Source organism: Zootermopsis nevadensis, unplaced genomic scaffold (assembly GCF_977971745.1).
Source record: "Zootermopsis nevadensis isolate Lab colony 2312 unplaced genomic scaffold, Znev_1.0 Znev_ptg000013l, whole genome shotgun sequence".
Taxonomy (NCBI): domain Eukaryota; kingdom Metazoa; phylum Arthropoda; class Insecta; order Blattodea; family Termopsidae; genus Zootermopsis; species Zootermopsis nevadensis.
Genome location: NW_028259145.1, coordinates 2,145,171 through 2,164,804, shown reverse-complemented (window position 1 = coordinate 2,164,804; position 19,634 = coordinate 2,145,171). Strand labels below are relative to the sequence as shown.

Here is a 19,634-nt window from a genome sequence, read left to right as displayed (position 1 = left end):
ATAAATAATGCAATTTTGGTAATTTGTTTTATAGGCATGATTCCATGATAGATATTAACCTCAACTCTCAGTTCTGAAGTTCAACATCACCACTATCGATCTATAATTGTTAATGAAGTTGAAACATCTAAAGAACTAAGGTTGCACATGTTTTATGTTATTGATATTCATATTTTACACATACAAAACAGTGACCAAGACAAAAAAAGCTGCAACCCCCCACAAAATCTTATCGCCATACAAAACGTTGCTCCCACAACTTAAAATTTGATGGGCATTTTGTTGTTTGTCAGTGGCAGCAAAATGCAAAGTACAGACATGGAGTAGGCACAAATTAAATTCATTATTTTTTGTTGTGTATTTGTTCAAATGTTGGAGCAGCGTACAGATGCCGTGACGCAATAAGGTTCAATTTTCCATGTGAAGTAATGAAAGTAGAAGATTTCTGCCTTCTGGGTCGTTGCGCTGTGTAGTCTGGTCGATGTTAACCGACGTTTCGGAGGTCATACTGCCTCCGTCATCAGGGCGATCTACCAGACTACACAGCGCAACAACCCAGAAGACAGAACTCTTCATACTCACCGCTGTGAAAAACTCAAATCTTACATAATGAAAGTAGACTCAAAGAATCCAAATACATTAATTAATAATTTAATCTGAAAAGCAACCAAGGCAACTTCCTCATTACAAAACATTTTTTAAAAGAAATTTGAAAACTGATAATGTTCAAAAAGTCCTAGACACTTTAATAACTAAAACTGCTAATACCAAGAGTTCAAAGCCTCCGATTACACGGTTTGGATTCCCAAGGATCTAGCGGCTGAGAAAGAAATTCTGTTAAGCCCAAATGTAAACCCAGGTAAATGCTGCCTCCTGCAACAGCTAAAATGTTAAAACAATTTTGTGTTGTGTCTGATGAAGTCAGCAGGATCATTCAAGGGACAAAAAGACCCAAGTTTCATTTTCAGAAATGACTGATCTATGTAACCTAACCTAACCTAGTTAAAGTTTTAAGGAACAGAATCCTTATAACTTGCCAGGATTTTCAAACTTTGCAGGTTTATGACCAAAAAAAACAAAAACAATTTTGCTGCAGTGAGTGGTATATATATGCAATTTATTTACAATTCATAAGAATGTGAAACTTATGATTTCAGGAGAAAAATTGTGTGATTCAGCTGGAAAGCAAACTTATGGAAAAACTTATGTTTGTCGAGAATTGTGATGTACCTACCAGGGAGACTGAGAGATATGTCCAGCGACTGAGAACCTGATAAAAAAAATTAAACAGAGATGTGAAGACAACGACGCAATGTAACCTACAGACAACGGATGATAACTTACATCAACTCTGGAAAAAAACTGTGCAATTTTCCAGTGACTTTTCTCAAGTCACTTTTTTCAACACCGTAAACTATTGCAAGATGAAGATTATCAAATGGAAGACAAAAGAGGAATTGTAACTTGCGAATGACAGAAAGTGGTGGTTTGTATGTGTGTCACAAATGAACCCAATAAATCTTTAATGTATTTATCACCACCTGACATTTTGTGGGTTCCAACTTCAAAATGGGTTCAGAAACTTCAATGATTCACACACACACACGTTATAAGTGAAAATAAATTCTGTTGCGCCAGTAAGATACTTGAAACGAGACTTCACGTAAAGCTACTCTTTCAGTTGTTACTTAAATGAAAAACTTATTTAAATATTTTAATGATTAAACCTAACAGGTTTCTCTTTTCTTCTTAATGCTTTATTATGTATGTAGTTTACAGCAATCTTTAAACCAAATTGCGAACAGAAACGTCTGTATAACCTGTCATTGCTTCTAAACACAACGTAACTTTGGAACTAAATGACACAGTGAGGAAAAACTTTTCACTCACTCATCAGACTCTGGAGGCTTACAAATTTTGAGTTCGAAGGTAGTCCACGTGTTAATTTAACATGGAATGATCCTATATCAAGGCTCCTTGGTGATCATAAAACTGCAAGCTGCACTATATACTCTAAATCACCAGACCGCCGCTGAATACCAGCAACATCTTATCAGTAGCCTGCAATATCTGCTTAACCTTGACGGGATATTCAAATTCACTGGCGCAATAATGTACACAGCGAATAATTGATCTACTTAAAGAAACAATAACAGACTTACCGAAACAGCCGATGGAAATTCAAAGCACATAATACACTGTCACATAAACACCCAGCACAGACAACCACACACCACCACAATTAACTACAAAATAACACGCGACAGGCAGCACAGCCGTAAACCACCACATATCATCAGCTTTCGGCGCTATCATTAAAAGTATTAATGTTTCAATGTGCCAGCTTTTTATAAAAAAAATGTAATAATTTCCAGACCTTGATTTTATTTATGACAAAGTGGAATCAGATTTTTAATTAAATTAAGCCTGCTCTCGGAAGAAAATGCTCAAGTGCCTGTTTTTCTTTAGTTTGCATGCACAGACGTTGTTCGTAGGATCGATTAATCGTTTACCTCAGCAGACAGGTACAGCAACAAAATTTAGTAGAAAAATATACAAGGCGTATAAAGAACATACAGAATGGAATGATTTCTTTACACTCGATAAGCATTGTCGTGGATAAGCAGATAGTTGAACGCGCTCGTAGGCGATGTTGGTCACTCGTTGGCTTCTGTAATTAGTATAGTACAACAGATTAGAATGTATTTCCATCCTATAGTCCCATCATCGTACAAGTCAAGGGTGTGTAAAATGCCATGGTATGAGTACCAACACTTTGTAGAAATAAAATACAGGCCAACTACATGGATATTAGAGCTTTTTGAATATACAGAGTGGATGGGAAGTAAGTAGGCATTCAGAAATGGTTATAACCTCTATATTTACAATGCAAAGCTGCCTACTTACTTCCCACCCACCCTGAATATTGACAATGTTTACGTTTTTAACTGAAGAAATTTCTTCTATGGAGTAGGAGTGAAATAAAAGATAATCTTTAAGTTCCACCTTAAATATACTTCAATATCATGACAAGTTCTAAGTGGAAGTAGTGAATATTAAGATTCCGGCATAATAAGTACTTTTATGATGAAAAGGACGTCAAGTTTGCAGCAATGTGAAGTCTATGTTGATCTTTTTTTACATCTAAGGCATTGTCTACAAGTAATTTGCCCTCCCCCCAGGTCAAACTGTCAACGGGAAGTTTTATTGTGAAGTTTTGAAGCGGTTACGGGAGAGCTTTAGGTGCAGACGTCCGGAAAAGTGGGAGAACAACGTTCGGGTTCTCCACCACGACAACGAGCCCGTCCACACATCGCTCGTTGTTCGGCAGTTTTTGGCTTCTAGTGATTTCCCACCCACCCTATTCGCCTGACCTCGCCCCCACTTGCGACTTTTTCCTGTTCCCCAAAATGAAATTTCGATTGAAAGGCCGTCGTTTTGACACAATTGAGGAGATCCAGCCAGGGATGCGTGGAATCATGGGAAAAAAGTTGGGATCGCTGTATTCATGCCCAAAGGAACTACTTCGAAGGAGACGGTGGAAACTACGAGTTATGATAAGCGATTCTTTTTTATGGGCAAATTCCCTGAACTTTTGGGTAGCACCTTGTAATTCGATTGGTTTCAAAAATCATAATTTTGCTGTGACTACAATACTCCACGCAGGGCACCTGCTCGCTCCATTCCACCATCTGTGCTTCAACATTCCAAGTGCAAGGAATTGTTTTACACTGGGGCACCGGGCAGTGGCGGCTCGTGAGTCTGCGCAAGGGGGGAAAACTCAGAATAGTTTTTTTAACACATAACAATATAAACAAATGAAAAGTAAATTTACATCAGGAGAAAACCCATTCGTGATTTTTTTTACAATTTAGAAAAAGTAATTTGCCGAAACTATGATACACTTTCTTTGCTCATTATCATTATCAGAACAAAAAACAGTCAGCACACAGAATCATTGAACACTCATTAACAATAACTACGAAAGAGTCTGTGATACAGAAACAAGTCTAAAACACGTGGTCTACTGCGTTCCAGCGTTTTTGGCAATCAGGGGCCAGGATTTGAAGACTATCACTCACCTCCGTCTTCATCTTCAGGATGTGGTGATTAATTATCCCTTTCATGGCCAAAACATTTGTAATTATTTTAGATGGTTTATTGACATGCCATAATACACCTGAACCACCTGTATAATTCCAAAAAAACACGTATTTTTATTCTGTGCATAAAATTTTGGAAATGCTACTAAACTCTTCGATGTTAATACTCATTTTATAAAGCAGTGTATAGAAAACAAAAATACGTATGATATATATGAATGAAATTGGTGTTCATGGGTCAGAAATTTAAATTTTCAAGGAATTTTTAAAACCAAACATTTCTACATAATTACACTATCTCGTGCACCCTCCATTTGGTGATGCATTTACAATTGCCCGATCAATGAGGAAATATTCCCTTCTTCAATGACAATGATCAATATCATCCACGATTATATCGTACTCGGAAATTATGTTTGGGCAAAACATTCGACTTGTTGATCCATCATTGTTTTCCATTCAGCTGTATTAATCACCTTGGGATTGTAGAAAGTCCTGTCATTTGACAGCTGCGATGAATCTTTTGATTCATAAAATTTCCTCTTCAAGAGCACGGCAGTCATTATCTACATATAAAGTAATTATTTAAGGCAATTAGCTAACAGATATTAGTAAAACATTCACTCAAACCAGGCACTGACAACCTTTAAGTAACTTTGAGATAAATCTGTTTTACTCATCATATATCAAGTTTGGTTTTTACCAGTATCAAAAAAAATAAAATTTTATCCGAAGTCTGAGAAAATGAAATATTAAAAATTGTGAAACCTTACGCAAGCAGAATAAAAAATGCCCTTGTCATGTTTCGACCAACAACCCTTTTACCTCAAGAAAAGGCATGACCATCCTTATTTCCTTCCTGCCAGTTTCAAACTCGGAATCAAAATGTAACCCATATTGAAGTCAGCCAAGCACCAGACCTTATTCACTGGAATACGAGGAATGTCCTGTCCCAAGGATGACCTTCGTCTGTACAGCAACATGAATCATCAACAGCAAGGAATGACGTATCTCAGATCGTCACTTGGCATACCAGCGAAGCCTGTCATTTCCCATGGGTAATGCTTTGCACTTAATTGCAACGTACATTCTTGAATTTTGCTCCAATCATTACTGCCGACACGCAAAGGACATGATCACTACTCCAAAAATATTCCAACTAGGACAAATAAAGGACACCCGTAATAACTGGAGACATACAAAAAGCTTTCAGCTATTTTTGGAGATCAACAATAGCTCATTCTATTTTCTTCAATGTCTTCTGTGAAGAGATCAGGTATATAAACTTCATTACCTTGTTGGTCGTCACCTTACCAATTACATTCCAATTTAACACGTGGAAAATCACTTTCCCTTCGTACAATATACATTAAGGTTTCATCCAAATCATTTTGTATCACTACAATTCCCCTTTCTTCATCTGCGTGTACATGAGACACTTCTGCATGCAAAGTTCCCCTGCTACTTCCTTGTCAAGGTCACATTCACTGTAAGACGACGAATAAGAATATTGCTAAATACCTTCCTCCTTCAAATTCAGTATAAATATTTGCCTAATTGTATATAGCCACAATTTTCATTATTAATATAAAGCTGGAATCAGAAAATGGACAGTACACGAAAAAAGTAGCCATTTGTATTAGAACAGACATGTAAATGTGCCTTACCTTTATATACATAAACACTTCTGTACAGGTACAATAAAATATGAAACACTTGCATACTCTGGTAATTCTCAACTCAACAGTGACCAATATAAAGAGAAAAGCTACAAAGAATAATTGTCAGAAGAATGTATTTCTAGGATACTCCAAGACATAAATTTAATAGTACTCAGTGGTACCAACAGATCCCACTGGCTTACAAAAGGGACAAAAATTTACCTTTGCCTTAACAAGAGAAATTTCCTATGTTCAGAACCACTTCAGTTCTGTACAAAAATGGAAGGATGATAAATTTTAATATGTAATGTTTCAGATACATTTTCTAAGACTCACAAAACAAATGTATTTTATTGAGTATTATCTGAATATTGTTTAAAGGAATGCTCTTGTATTTTAACAGAATTATTTATACCCCATAACCATGTGAATAACAATAAAAAAATTACCTTTCTGATTAAAGTATTCTTCTTCCTGTGTTTATCACATAATTTTATGAAATGTGACAGGATCCATGAACCAGCCAAGTAGTGAATTTAGAAGTCTAATGGTTAACACTCCTGTTTCGGAGCTACAGGAACCAAATTTTGGGCTACAGATTGGCTCTTCTGAGGTGTTTCAGTTTCCTAATTATTCTAAGAAAATTCTAGGCAGTATTAGGCCACAGCTGTTTCTTTTCACATCCTTTCCAAATTATTAGACACGAATCATCCTACCATTAAACACTATACACAAGTTAATGTAGCCAAGTGCTTCCATTAGTCATTCCAGGATACGCCAGTGAAATATGAGGGCCTTTCTGAAAGACATTACAGCTCAAATATCTAAGATGGAAACACAAGGGACTCGTATCCACTTCCATGTACACACATCGTAGATGTTCACCATATTTCCAAGGCTTTCCTTTCGATAGTTCACAAACAGAATGTCCACTGACTTTATGTCAGTATTTCAGGATCTTATTCCTGACGTCACTCCCGCTCAGAAATCTTTTTGAATGTACACGTGCTTCTCGGCAGTTGCGAAGCTACAGATATTTGAAATTCAAGATTCACATAAAATGCGGCATCAAAAATATGTAATCTTCTCTTCAGTTTAGTATGTTCACGTTTTCAAAGAAATTTAGTGGAGTGAAGTCCGGTGACCACTGTGGCCAATTCTGTGAACCACCAAAAAATCCATCAGTTTGGGAACTGCATATTCACAAATCGACTAATCATGTTCGGTGTCATTCAAGACACGTGAATGATCGTGATTTTATACACAAGGTTTAATTCATCTTGAATTTCAAATATTAATAGCTCCGTAACCTGGGAATTAGACCTATGCTCGTGACATTTGTGACTTAGAATGATGACAGAAATAAGATCTTTAATTACTGACACGAAGTCGCCCGACATCCTCTATATATCAATTATAATAAAAGCAAGACAGCATAATTTTTCTCTGATATCAATGAGAAGGATATCAGGAATGACAAATACAAATAATAAAGGCAAGTTTTAAAAAGATGTATTCCTAGTACCAAAAATACAATGAGCACTCCTTAGTCTCAAAACCAAGTACATTCGAAATACAATGAATGCAATGAGACCAAAACATTACAAGCAACTTTTAATAATAAAAGGTTATATAAATATAAAACATATCATGGAATGGATTGAACATCACGTTAAATTATAAATTACGTGCGGATGTATTCCAGCCATTTCCCATGCAAGACTTATGGTCGTTTATCGATGTATACAGAATCTTCCTTCGACTTCAAACTAGACTTTGCGGAAAACCACATATTCCCTCTGGAAGACAGTTCAGTCCCAGTAAATTAATTACAATTAAGCACAACCCATCAGCAGCGTAACCTTAGCTCTGCAAATAAAATGCCAAGATACCAAGAGAATGAAGAACAACTGGTCGCAGAAGATGCTGCATCGCACGTCAGGTACGTACACAATACTGAATCAGTCTTATCATGAAGGAAACAAAGATAATTTTTGACAGTATCTGTAATATCAATTTGGCACGAATGAAATACACATCATATAAATAACAAATACAAAACATAAAAACAATAGTTAAAATGGATACAGTAAAACAATAGAAAAGGAACATCGTGTCTTGCAGTTGGTGTCAAGACTAGAATAATTTCCAAACGGGAGTTAAGAGCTCGCTGCAGCCGCCACGGGAGAAATATCATCATCCTTGCTCTTGTCAGTGTTGCCTGAGCTGTCAACAGATAATTTCTTTACTTTAACATCCTGTTCCTTATCTTCCACCTCATTATTTCCTTCGGAAATATCATCTTTGCCATTCTCAGCAGTGGAAGCTAACCCATTTTCCTTGGTGGTATCCTCTGCTGTTTTGGATTCATCACCACCTTTCTCCTTTTCATTCTTAACATCTTCATCTGTATTCTCACCCTCGTTTTCTGCGCAGGTATCAATAACAATTTTAGGAATGGCAGGCAGTTGCGCCTTTGAGGGAGTTTCTGACAACTTACAGACACCCTGTAACATTTCATTCACGGTACTTGGTTGTTTAGGACTTACTTTTGTACTTGATTCTTCAAGACTAGCATCAGCAGTTCCCAACTTTGCGTCTGATTCAGCGGTGGATCGAGAAGGTTCTGCGTCAGCAATTTCTGTCGATTTATTTTTCCCAGAAGCAGATTCATTACTTTCAGTCTGAGATGGAGACAAATCTACAGACTGTTTATCAGATGCCTTATGAAAAGTAATTTCAGATTCTAATTTGGTAACTTCACTTCCTTTATTAACAGCTGAAGCTTCAGAAGTTTCAATATTCTCTCCTTCCTCTTTCACCTTCGTAGTCTCTCCAGATTCTGCATCCACTTTTTTTACACACGTACCATCTTTCTTTTCAACTTTTGTTGAAGATTCTGTTTTCATCGCACCCATAACTTGATCCTTCTCTTCAACGGCCACGGCGTCTGTGCCTACTTTATCCGTACCCTTCGTATCGCCTGCATCGACACCGTCATTTTCAATTTCCGTTTCCATTTTCTTCTCAGTCTGTGACATTTCCTTTTCCGCCACTCTTGAATCAACATTTGTATCTCGTGTATCAACTTTTGCGACATTACAACCTGCTTTCGCGTTATCAGAATTGGCTTTTGCGGCTCCTTCATCGACAGAACTGGTTTTTGCATCTCCTAAACCTGTTTCTTGTTCTCCAGATGCAACTTTTGAAGAACCAGATTCTGTACACGCTAAATTACCTTCCGAGCGCCCTGAACCAGCCTTTCCATCTCCGGAATCACTTTTTGGAACTTCGGAATCAGTCTTTGTATCTTGTGTACTGACTGATATTCCCTTAACGTCAACTCCAGTGGTTTTTGACACCTCTCCTTTCGGTTTCTTCTCATCAATTTCTACCTTCGAACATTTTACTTCATCAGTCTCTGAGCGCGGTTCTCGAGACTCTTTCTCCATGCCAGTTTTTGATTCATGCGCTGGAGAATCTGTTTTGGAGACTTCCAAGTCACCAGATGCCAGCTCAGTCTTTACTTCAGCGTCAGCTTTCTCAGATCCCTTTGGACCACAATCTTCGACTGCCACTGTCCCGCCAGTGGTATGAGATTCTACTTCCATTTCATCAGTCTTAACATTATTCTCTTGAGCATCATTATTGCTTACGTCCGTCATTTCGACGTCTTCGGAGCAACCTTCGACGTTCCCGGAACCTGCCGATTCCGTAGCGGCTACTTCATTCTTCTTTGCAGCGTCAGCCTTTATTTTGTCACTAGAGCTGCCTGTTGTCTCGGGTACAGGTCCATTTGCGGTTGACTCAACTATTTCAAGTGGTTCGTCACTGGTAGACATTTTCTTCCTCTTAGCAGAGACTTCAAAAACAAAGTCATGAAAAGATTTGATCACTGGAAAATTCACCTGATCTTCTTCCGTGAGAGGCTCGTTGCCTTCTCGAACCACGAGAACCGCTTTCAGCCCGGCTTCTTGAGCGGCCTTTGCTTCTGCACAGAACAAATATATAATTACAGAATGAACGAGTCCAAGTGAAGACGGTACTACAACTATAGAAATTATCAAAAGTGTGATGTTTCTGCCACCATACTCTCCACATACATTTTTAATTGGTTCATATGTGCCATATTTTGAAAATTATCCACGTGCTACTGTCATGGCTGCAGGGCAGCTGTCAGCTAATCCCGTCCGATTATGGTCGCAGACTTCCATCCAGAATATTAATAAATTTTGTGTGGTTTCTAATCTTTATTTTGGCCTGGGCAGAGTCTGGAGGCTGTCAGTGATCCGTTAAGTGGTAGTCACGACAGTAAGTTCCAGATATTTAATTTTAATCTGTGATGTTTAATATGGGGGGTAATTTGGGTCATGACGTGGGCGCACACAGGTACAAATTTTCACGATAAAAAAATCCAAGTGTGTGCAACTTGTACGAGTACATGAAACTGTATTGACCATAGCGGGGGAGGGGAGAAAAAACCCTGTAATACTCCAGTGGCTTTCACAAACCCCACGCTTCTTTTCCTGTGACCCTCACGGCAGTCGTGTTAAATATACCAAATAAAACAACACGCAATATTGGTCCTTCCTACACTGACCATTTTTCTTTGACGTATTTACGGTCTGAAAGACAAAATCAAATTATTACCACATTCACGTGTTTTTATGTGTGCTGGGGGGGGGGGGGGGGGGGGGGTCTGTGGGTCAAATAGGAATCCAAACTACCAGCACTGATAAGTCCCATATAGAATAATGTTACATTTCCTCGCTTCTATCTGTCCTCGAACTGTTTTATCGCACCAATCGATCAAAAATCTTTATCCTGGCCCATAATTTTCACGCATTGAGTTTCTGAGGAAGCATAACGAAATTTACGTAATGTTTTTAGAATTTAAAATGATCACTTTAGAGATAAATTCTGATTCTGACACCAGTCCCCACTTATTAGGATTACGCAATTCCTTAACTGTCCGGTTCCTATAACTCTAGCGCTTTCCATTCGCACGTCTTACTCATCGCCCTGATGATGGAGGCAGCAAAGACATCGTAAACGTCGGCAAACTTCTACCAGACTACACGGCACAAATTAATACCGAAAGACGCACATCCCGTTATGTCGCCCGACCAGCTGCGAGATGGCGGTGTTCATTTGTTGAAAAGTTGAGTTTACATTAACCTCAAATCATATTTCGTTCCCGCGGTGCTAGATGGCGTGTTCAGTGTGAATTTCTTCACGAAAATTTTCATTATAAGGCGGCAATTTTCATTGTTTCATTCGGTGATCTAGTTAGTTAGTTAGTAAATATTTTGTTATTCCTCTTATTATTCCCTTTCCAAGTTTTGCCCAATAAAGCAAGCCGAAACCATTGATGAGTTGTGTGACGACAGCGAAGGGATCGTTAGCGGTGAGGAAGGGGGAAAAAAAAAGACGAATCACAGTCAATCACGGGGACCAACGAATTGCCAATTGTAATTGTATAAAATATATTTTTTAAATTCCCTTTATTTTATTTACGTTATTTCAGAACTTTAAATGTAATGATATTATGTTACTCGTCCATGTTTGGGTGCTGGGAATGCATGTCATTGATTTACATTATAAAGATTTTCAATTTACGCCGGTTTGTCCAGGAACGCATCCCCGGCGTAAATCGAGGGCTACCTGTAACTCGGTCGTTTAAAAGATATGTATTTAAAATTTATATGATATAGGTCAAAGGTATTCTTACGACACAAGAAATTCAAGCAAAATACCACAAACGAGAGGAGAAATAATCTAATTGGAAGTGGAATTTGAACGCTTTAAGATCTTACCTCTCGGAACATCAGTTAGGAACACAATATCTTCACTCTTACATTCTAGGTTCTTGACTATATTCATGTAGCTGCTCGACTCAACTTTGGGGCCAACTCCGGTATCAAAATGTCCTGCAAAAAGCTACAAAAAAAGAAAAATAAAGAACAGAGGCTATAATTCCGAAGCGCTTTTAACAGAAAATTTTCAGCCCAGAGAAAATCAGTTATTTGACTCTATCAAATAAAATTTAGCCACGCTGCTTATACAGATGTGCATGAAATTAACAGAGAAGTGAATAAATCGAGAAGAAAAAACTTGGTATCTCGTAAAAACACCTCGACAACACATTTTATTCTTCTGGGTTCAGTGTTGATCTTCAATGGAAATTGCGTCAACAGAATGGTTCACGTGAGATTTGAGGTTTTCACAGCGGTGAGTATGAAGATTTCTGTCTTCTGGGTTGTTGCGCTGTGTAGTCTGGTCGATCGCCCTGATGACGGAGGCAGTATGACCTCAGAAATGATGGTAATCATCGACCAGACTACACGGCACAACAACCCAGAAGACAGAAATCTTCAGAATGGTTCATGTCAGTACCTAAAAAGTGATGATATTGATGAATTAGACGAGTTCTTTGAGTTGCTGGAAGATAATGAATCACCACAACAAACAAACAAACATATTCACCCTGAAGATGTTTGCTAAAACACTGCATAACTTTAAATAATCGACACCGCTTATCCCCTAAAACCAAAGCTACAAAAATCTAAGGACAAGAACGCTGTTACTGGAGACCATTAGAAGCGGAAATATTGGATATTCTTAGATGAGCAGCCATGTGAAAGGCCTTATTCTTCTTTAGATGTGTTACATCCATTTTCCTTGACTAACTGAACAGCTGTTTGCCATTCTGTCATCTTTGTCAACATTTATTCATTAACTGTAGTCTTCGATGGCGGCAGGTTTATGGGCACTACCATATCCATCATAGACGTATTCAGTATCCGCACATCTCATGCGCCTTTCCACATCATACCTGTCAAGACATTTCTCGGCCTAGCACGTCACCCCTTTTCAGTTGTACTTTCTTGCTGTCAAAATCCCCCAGCGTTCTTTTATGATTCTGACTGTTCCACAACAGTTGATTGAACTTGCAGATTATAAAATAAATTTGAAGACAAGAAATAAATGTCCATGCGAAGTTTATTGTCAACTCCTTCCATTGACCTAGTGAGATTTTTCACGATTTTTCATGATTTCTACAATCCTTTCGTTTCTCACTCTCTCGCTTCTGGATATTACAGCCGCTCACTCTTATTATTTTAAGGTTTCAATATACCATACTGGTGAAGAATGTACAATTCTGTAGCTCCTCATTACGCTGCATATTAGCAAACACAGTCTTAGACCATACTTAACGATTACAGAAAATTAAACGTTAAACAATCCTTCTTCCTTCAATATTTTCTAAAACAGAAAGTGTCTCGTAACTGCTGAAGAGCGAGCTCACCTCAAGAAGATCTCCTTCTTCTGAGTGTCCAAAAAGCAGTTTCTGAGCCTCAACGCTACCAGAGGAATAGATATAGACTTGTCGCCCATTATGTGCCCACGACTTCAGAGCAGGCGCCACATCAGAAAAGACACTGCACAGGCAAATAAAAATTACAATGTTGTGAAAGCATTCTTCAGCCACACATAATAATCCAAATATCATACTTACCGAAAAATAACACAAATAAAAACTAAAATTTTAGTAATAGTTTTAAAAAAAAACATATGTAGAAAATACAGAAAAATAATAATAATACAATTGATTCGACACCAAACCTAACCTCACACACAGCTATACTGCTGATTAAACCAATACCTCACAGCCCTCCAGAAATGCACGAGAAAATTGCAGTGCTGTGGTACGTGAGATTTGTTTTGTATTTACAAAGTTAAATGAAGCTCAAGCAATTATTTATAAACTTAAGAAACAGTTTATGGGGTCCGCAGTGGCCGCGCGGTCTGAGGCGTGGGCCTCGTGCCACTTGGACACGGACCGTGGGTTCAAATCCCACTCGAGCCATGGATGTTTGTCTGCATTTTTCTGTGCACAGGTAGAGGCCTTGCGACGGGCTGATCCCTCGTCCAAGGAGTCCTACCGAATGTCTATAGATCAAGCCAACTAAAAAGTTGGGGACCCATAAAGAGTACCGGAAAATGTAGAAAACATCGTTAAACCGGAAAAAGAAGAAACAGTTTATGGTATTGTCCATCATGACGAGACGCTGGTTGTCATAAAAAGGACAATACTTGATTATTAACCTCTAAACTACTACTACTATCAGTGATAATAAAATCTTCTTGGGTGATCAACAACGTGAGCAAAAAATAGTTTTCAGAGTTTTGAAGAGGTCACTCCCCGACGATGAACTCACAGACAGGTTGCAAAACACTGGAAAATAATTCCTCACTGCACTCAGTTGCCATGAAAGAAACTTACACAAAAATAAAAGATACTTACTGTCCTTTCAATTTCCCATTTTTGTAACCCTCGCGCATTATATGACCTTGAAGCTGCTTCAGGGCCTTGGTCTTCCTGTCCGAGTCCATCTGCCACAAAACATTCTTTGCCACAGCTTCAATTGCATTTTCTCCATCGTCTTCAGGAATTAGAACAACACCAGCCATTTTGTCAGCTTCATCCTGTTTCGCCTATGGATAACATTCAATATTCCCAAAAACTAATTCAGGAAGTTGGATCCTTTACACATTATTAGAAATATAAGCACTACATACCATATTTTCTGCACATAAAATTTTTTAATCACCAATTTTCATTCAAATACAGGGGTCACCTTATATTTAAAAAAAAACAACCTATTTTTCTTTTTTACTTATTTATAGTTTATTTAACGTTGTCGGTTACGCCTCAAGCATTATTGTAACATTTTCTTGCAGGGACTATAAGTAAAAAAAATAAATACATAAATTAATTAAAAAAACTCAGGATACATGGTCAGACTGAGATTTGAACACAAGACCTCCCAAATACTAACAAGTAGCTACTAACCAAACAGCCGTGACACTCATTTCAAAGCATTCCATAAAAATGAAATGGTAAATATAAATTCCAATATTGTATTTTGAAAATACAAAAGATCTTAGGTACTCTGCTGCTGGCTTAATTTCAGCCAAGCCATTTTTAGCGGCATATGAATATTTTGCAATATTACACTGAAAAGAAATGAATGGCATTTATCGAATGATTATCCAACAAATCACGTGCATTGTCTGCTTACAGAAGATAAAACTGCTCAAAGTGCACTCTGGGTAGAGAAAGACTTCTTCTGCTTGTGGCCTGTCGCTAACCAACCAAGGTGGACAAAGCATTGGCACACGACTGTCTTTCGATACAGGAGAAAACATGATGAGATTATAAATGGAATAATATTAATTTGTATACAACTTACCTGTTCCCTTAGTAATACCAAATCCTCTTTAAATTCAGAATCATTCCAGTGAGCCTTCAAGTACGATTTTAAATTGCTCCGGATATATGGGAACAGTATATCCTACACATAAAAAGAGAATGAAGTTATATAATTTGCAAGTTTATAGTTTAAATGCGTCATGTTTGTGTTTTAAAATTCAAATATATAACATAATTCAAGTCTATACACAAACTTTAAATTGTTGATGTTAAAATTTAAAATTAATATTGATATTTTGCGCTATTCATCGTTATTACGATGTTACAGTATTGCGCTTTATACTACTACATGTTTCAATGCATAGCATCATCTTAACATCAATAATTTAAAGTTTGTGTATAGACTTGAATTATATTATATATTTGAATAATTTGCAAGGGATTACTTACTGAAATCAAAATATAAAGTTTAAGTTAATAAGGAAAGCATAAACTTTTTTTTCTAACATCAGTATTCATAATCTTATTTATTTATAGCTTATTTAATGACATTTCTTCAGTAGCTCAGACTATATAGCATTGATAGTAAGCATAACAATTATAATCGCTAGCAGAAATTAAAATAGTGCTCAAGTGAATACGAGTAAGCATCACATATCGTCCAAGTCACGAAGCTGCTTATTACCCTGCTCCAGCTTCATTCTTCCAGAAGTCTCTGGAAAGGTTTTCATCAGTTTTGTAACCCGCATGGTTTGTAATTTTTTTAAAAAAAAAGTTTGGGAAGCCTGTCTCCATTTTCTGTCAACATGTCGAATACGATTTATCGGTTTTTTTATCTAAAAATTGTCCTGTTCTGTTTTTAGTCCTTCCACAATGTCTCACAAGGTCAGTAAATGTCAGTGAATCCACGTAAATCACCAGTCATCAAAGTTCTACAAATTAACCGCATGCTACATAAGGACAATAAAAACACCACTCCAGAACCGCCCCAATGTGCGCTGATCTCGGTAACTGTTTCGATCATGAACTTCAGATAAGATGTGTACTTATGTAAGCAAGATATTTACAATAACAAAATAGAAAATTGCTTTGTTAATATAATTCTGGGAGAAAAAATAATTAAAGAAATTTATTTTTCAATAAAACTGCTACTGCAGCTCCAGTGCTGGTAAATAAATGCAAAACATAGGTCAGAAAGGGGGGGGGGTGCTTCTGCTTCAGTAATGTTTCAGTACCAGGTTTAATGTATTTTATTCATGCTCCGATTCTTAAGAGATGACGAGCAGCTGTCACTGAACATTCACACCGTGGACAATATATATATATATACACGGTATCCTTCACACAAAACTTCATGTACACATACAGACTATAAATTCCTAAAGATTAAAATCACCAAGACAAGAATCTGTAACTTCAGAATTTATTGGAATTTACTGACCACTGATGCAGAGATAAGAATAACAAATTCTCTGAAAGCTCAGCCTGCTTGACATCACTAACACCAAAGCCTGCCACTGGACATGATCCTGAGCCAGTTCCATCCATTATCCATCCTCACAACCAACATCCCTAAGATCAGCCCTTAAAGTTATCATCCTACCTATTTCTTGGTCTTTTAAGAGGTTTCTCCATCAAAATTCTGTATGTAATATCTGTTTCTCCATCCCACCTAAATGGTCAGAAATCACAGCCTCCTACACATCCCTATTTTCATACTATGTGACTTGCACGAACCTTAAGATCTTTGTTATGCAAAATCCTTAACTGCCCACTTCATCATTAATTCGTAAATTGTCTGGGCACAAAAAGGCAAGGAATAGGAAAAACTCACAGAAAGTCATTAATTGGAAAGGTGACATATTTAGCAGGATTTGAGGTTCCCACGATGTTTTGTGGGTTGTAGTGCTCATCAGTCATCACCCTGATGATGGAGGCTGTCTTCTGGGTTATGGAGTAGTAGTAGTCTGCTACAAGATTACTTTTACCAGACTACATGATGCTACAACTCAGAAGGCAGCCATCTTAGAACGTATCTAGTTCACGAAAACTGGAGTAAAAATATTCAGAATTTTATCCAGAGTAAAGTAATTACATTAGTGGAATTGAAGAATTCAGATTTTAGTACTGGAAAAGAAGCCAGTTTACTTGTATGTCACAATTTCACCGGCATCAAGCAGAACCTTAATTTGCAAAAAAACGATTTCAAAAGTCCTTTATTTATATATATATGCACATGCATACAAACAAGATGATTCAGGAGAAGCCTGGATATGAAAGGAATCCTGTGTTTAAAAAAAATTATGACCATTATTATGAAAGAGAGAATAAAGAACATGTGATAACATAGCATATCTTTTCTCAAAGCTTAACACTGTTACATATACATGTGAATGCATAAATGAACAAACTTCTATCACTTAAACATCAGTCTTTATAACTGTGCTGACACTTTCGCAAAAATAGAAATTAAGTGGCAAAGAATTTCATTCTGTAAATAACTTGGCTACCATTAGTATTAAAGCAATGAGTCCAGCATGCACATATAGAAAAATGGAGACCCACATAAAATTTAATGTCTGCAGTTTAAAAGTAGAAACATTAAACAAATAGATGCCCCAAATAAAAATAATTTAATAACAATCAAGGGACAACAGGACAAAAGGAAATGCTTTACACGTGCATACCGATGCAAGCAGAAACAATGATTTAACAGAATATAGCATTAAAAAAATCACATCCATTTGCACAAGCAATGGAAAATTCAGATGCATAAAAAATTAACCAACATGAAACTGTGTATTATGTCAAAACGGTCAAGGCACTAGATTCTACATACTACTTCAACATCTACAAATCTTAGTCAAAGAAATAAGAAAGGTTTACAAGTCACAGACATTCTCATCAGGCACAAAAAATACGCATTTCAAAGAATGTGATTTGCACAAAACATTCCAAAATACAACAGGTATCAGTGCATGCATATAAGATGAAAAAAATTACAAAAGTGTGACAATTTCTCACTGGGTACAAAAATAAAAGTTTCAGAGAATAGGATTTGAACAAAGCTTTTCAAAACATAATATTCTTTCCAATGAAGTATTCATTTTGATCTGTAATACTGTTCAAGATTGATACAATACAGGATATGTAAGTTAGTCACCCCTGCCAGTTGTACACTGTTAAGGTGATCAAAGTGCACATCCTAAACATACAGTGAATTCATACAAGAATTTCTGTATCTGAAAGCATCTAGTCAAAATATTAAAGTCAGCAATGGCTTCCTTTAGTGATATATGGGAATTTAAAAAACTACAGTAACAAATAATTAAACACAAGATGTAGGAAATAAATATAATTCCAACCCAGAATAACAAACACTGATCAACTACAAAATTACATAGAACACTATTACAATAAAATAAAATTACAAATGTTTCATTAGCATTATTCTGTAAATATCACATAAAATTTAACATTTCAATTCCAATGAAAAATATGAAACACTTAATGGAATTTAATATTTCTGGAAAGACATTTCAACTGGTTTATAAATAAAATTCCCATTTGAAACGATTATGTGCAGATGAAATTATAATATACAAACAATCACCAAACTCCATCAAAACTGATATCCTCCATGTTGATGTGCTGGCAGGAAATACAAGTTCCTTTCTTAGCAGCAAAGAAGCCATCCAAATTAAATTCAGACATTCCATATCATTCAAATACCATTATAACTTTTGTTTATAAACCTTCATTTTTTAAAAACACTACAACATAATGTTCAAGCATACATTACTTGAGCTTCTAACAATCCAATGAATTCAATGTGACTCAGTTAATATAGGAAAAAGCCCCACAAAATCACACCAACCTACTAGAAATGCATTGTGGTTACAAAGTATAAAATATTAATTAAGGTACGAATTTAATTTAAGGATGAAATTATTTACAAACATTAATGAACACTTGGGGAAACTGGTATTAGTCATAGATGTTTCTTCTCACACATACACATTACATGAAAGTTATGCATTCACAGTATTATTTGAATGTTAAAGATTATACTCACCATCGCACATATGTGTATGTACAATTCATCACAGTTGTCTACATCCACACTAAAAATCAAAAACCCGTTACGAAAAATATAGGTTCAAACCAGTGTCCAATATGGTGAATTTCGTTAAATCCAATGTTCAGACAAATCAATGACTAACGCAATCTTTCTCTGGACTCGAACCAACATGCTGATGATAGAACCATACAAATAACGGTTTTCTTACCACATTACATGCTGCAATAATGTTTTTTATTCAAGAGACAGCATTTTCACCGAAAAATTAATATTTCGGTCGGCAGCATGAAGTGGTAACAAAGCCGCCACTCCGCCGGTTCTTTGTCAGTCACATTTTAAAATGTATTACCTTAACAAAACTGATGGATGTTGTTGTACCTTCAATATCAACAAGTATGATACTTGCTTTTTGAAGGGAATCATCAATATGTTTAATTCTCTTTTCACCAACTGTCATTGTACTCATTCTACAAATACCAAAATTCCGACCGTTAACACTCTTCCTTCTCCCAGCTCAATAACCCCACTCTCCAAAAGCACTTCGCAAGACAGCCGGTACTACAGATTAAAAC

At 36.7% G+C, this 19,634-nt stretch overlaps 1 protein-coding gene across 2 annotated transcripts; it reads right to left on the bottom strand.

Annotated features, from left to right (window-relative positions):
- Positions 1–7,260: 7,260 nt before the first annotated feature.
- Positions 7,261–19,627, bottom strand: Enoph (enolase-phosphatase E1). 2 transcript variants are annotated; one of them, XM_022061637.2, is made up of 6 exons: positions 19,412–19,627; positions 15,022–15,123; positions 14,073–14,263; positions 13,074–13,206; positions 11,581–11,704; positions 7,261–9,755 (listed from the first exon to the last, which is right to left on the bottom strand). In XM_022061637.2, exons 1-6 carry the CDS (start codon positions 19,526–19,528, stop codon positions 7,924–7,926), a joined length of 2,499 nt encoding a protein of 832 aa, XP_021917329.1. In that variant the 5' UTR covers positions 19,529–19,627; the 3' UTR covers positions 7,261–7,923. The 2 variants fall into 2 exon arrangements, with proteins under 2 accessions (XP_021917329.1, XP_021917331.1); XM_022061639.2 differs by lacking the exon at positions 19,412–19,627 and adding an exon at positions 19,057–19,296.
- Between the last annotated feature and the right edge of the window lie 7 nt (positions 19,628–19,634).

Bases quoted from the DNA above. Each gene is read 5' to 3' on its own strand.
- Enoph (XM_022061637.2), bottom strand. From the start codon at position 19,528: ATGAGTACAATGACAGTTGGTGAAAAGAGAATTAAACATATTGATGAT. The intron at 15,124-19,411 runs GTAATACATTTT...TTTTATGTGTAG, and splicing joins CATCCATCAGTTTTGTTAAG to GATATACTGTTCCCATATAT. The intron at 9,756-11,580 runs GTAAGATCTTAA...TGTTCTGTGCAG, and splicing joins CCTAACTGATGTTCCGAGAG to AAGCAAAGGCCGCTCAAGAA.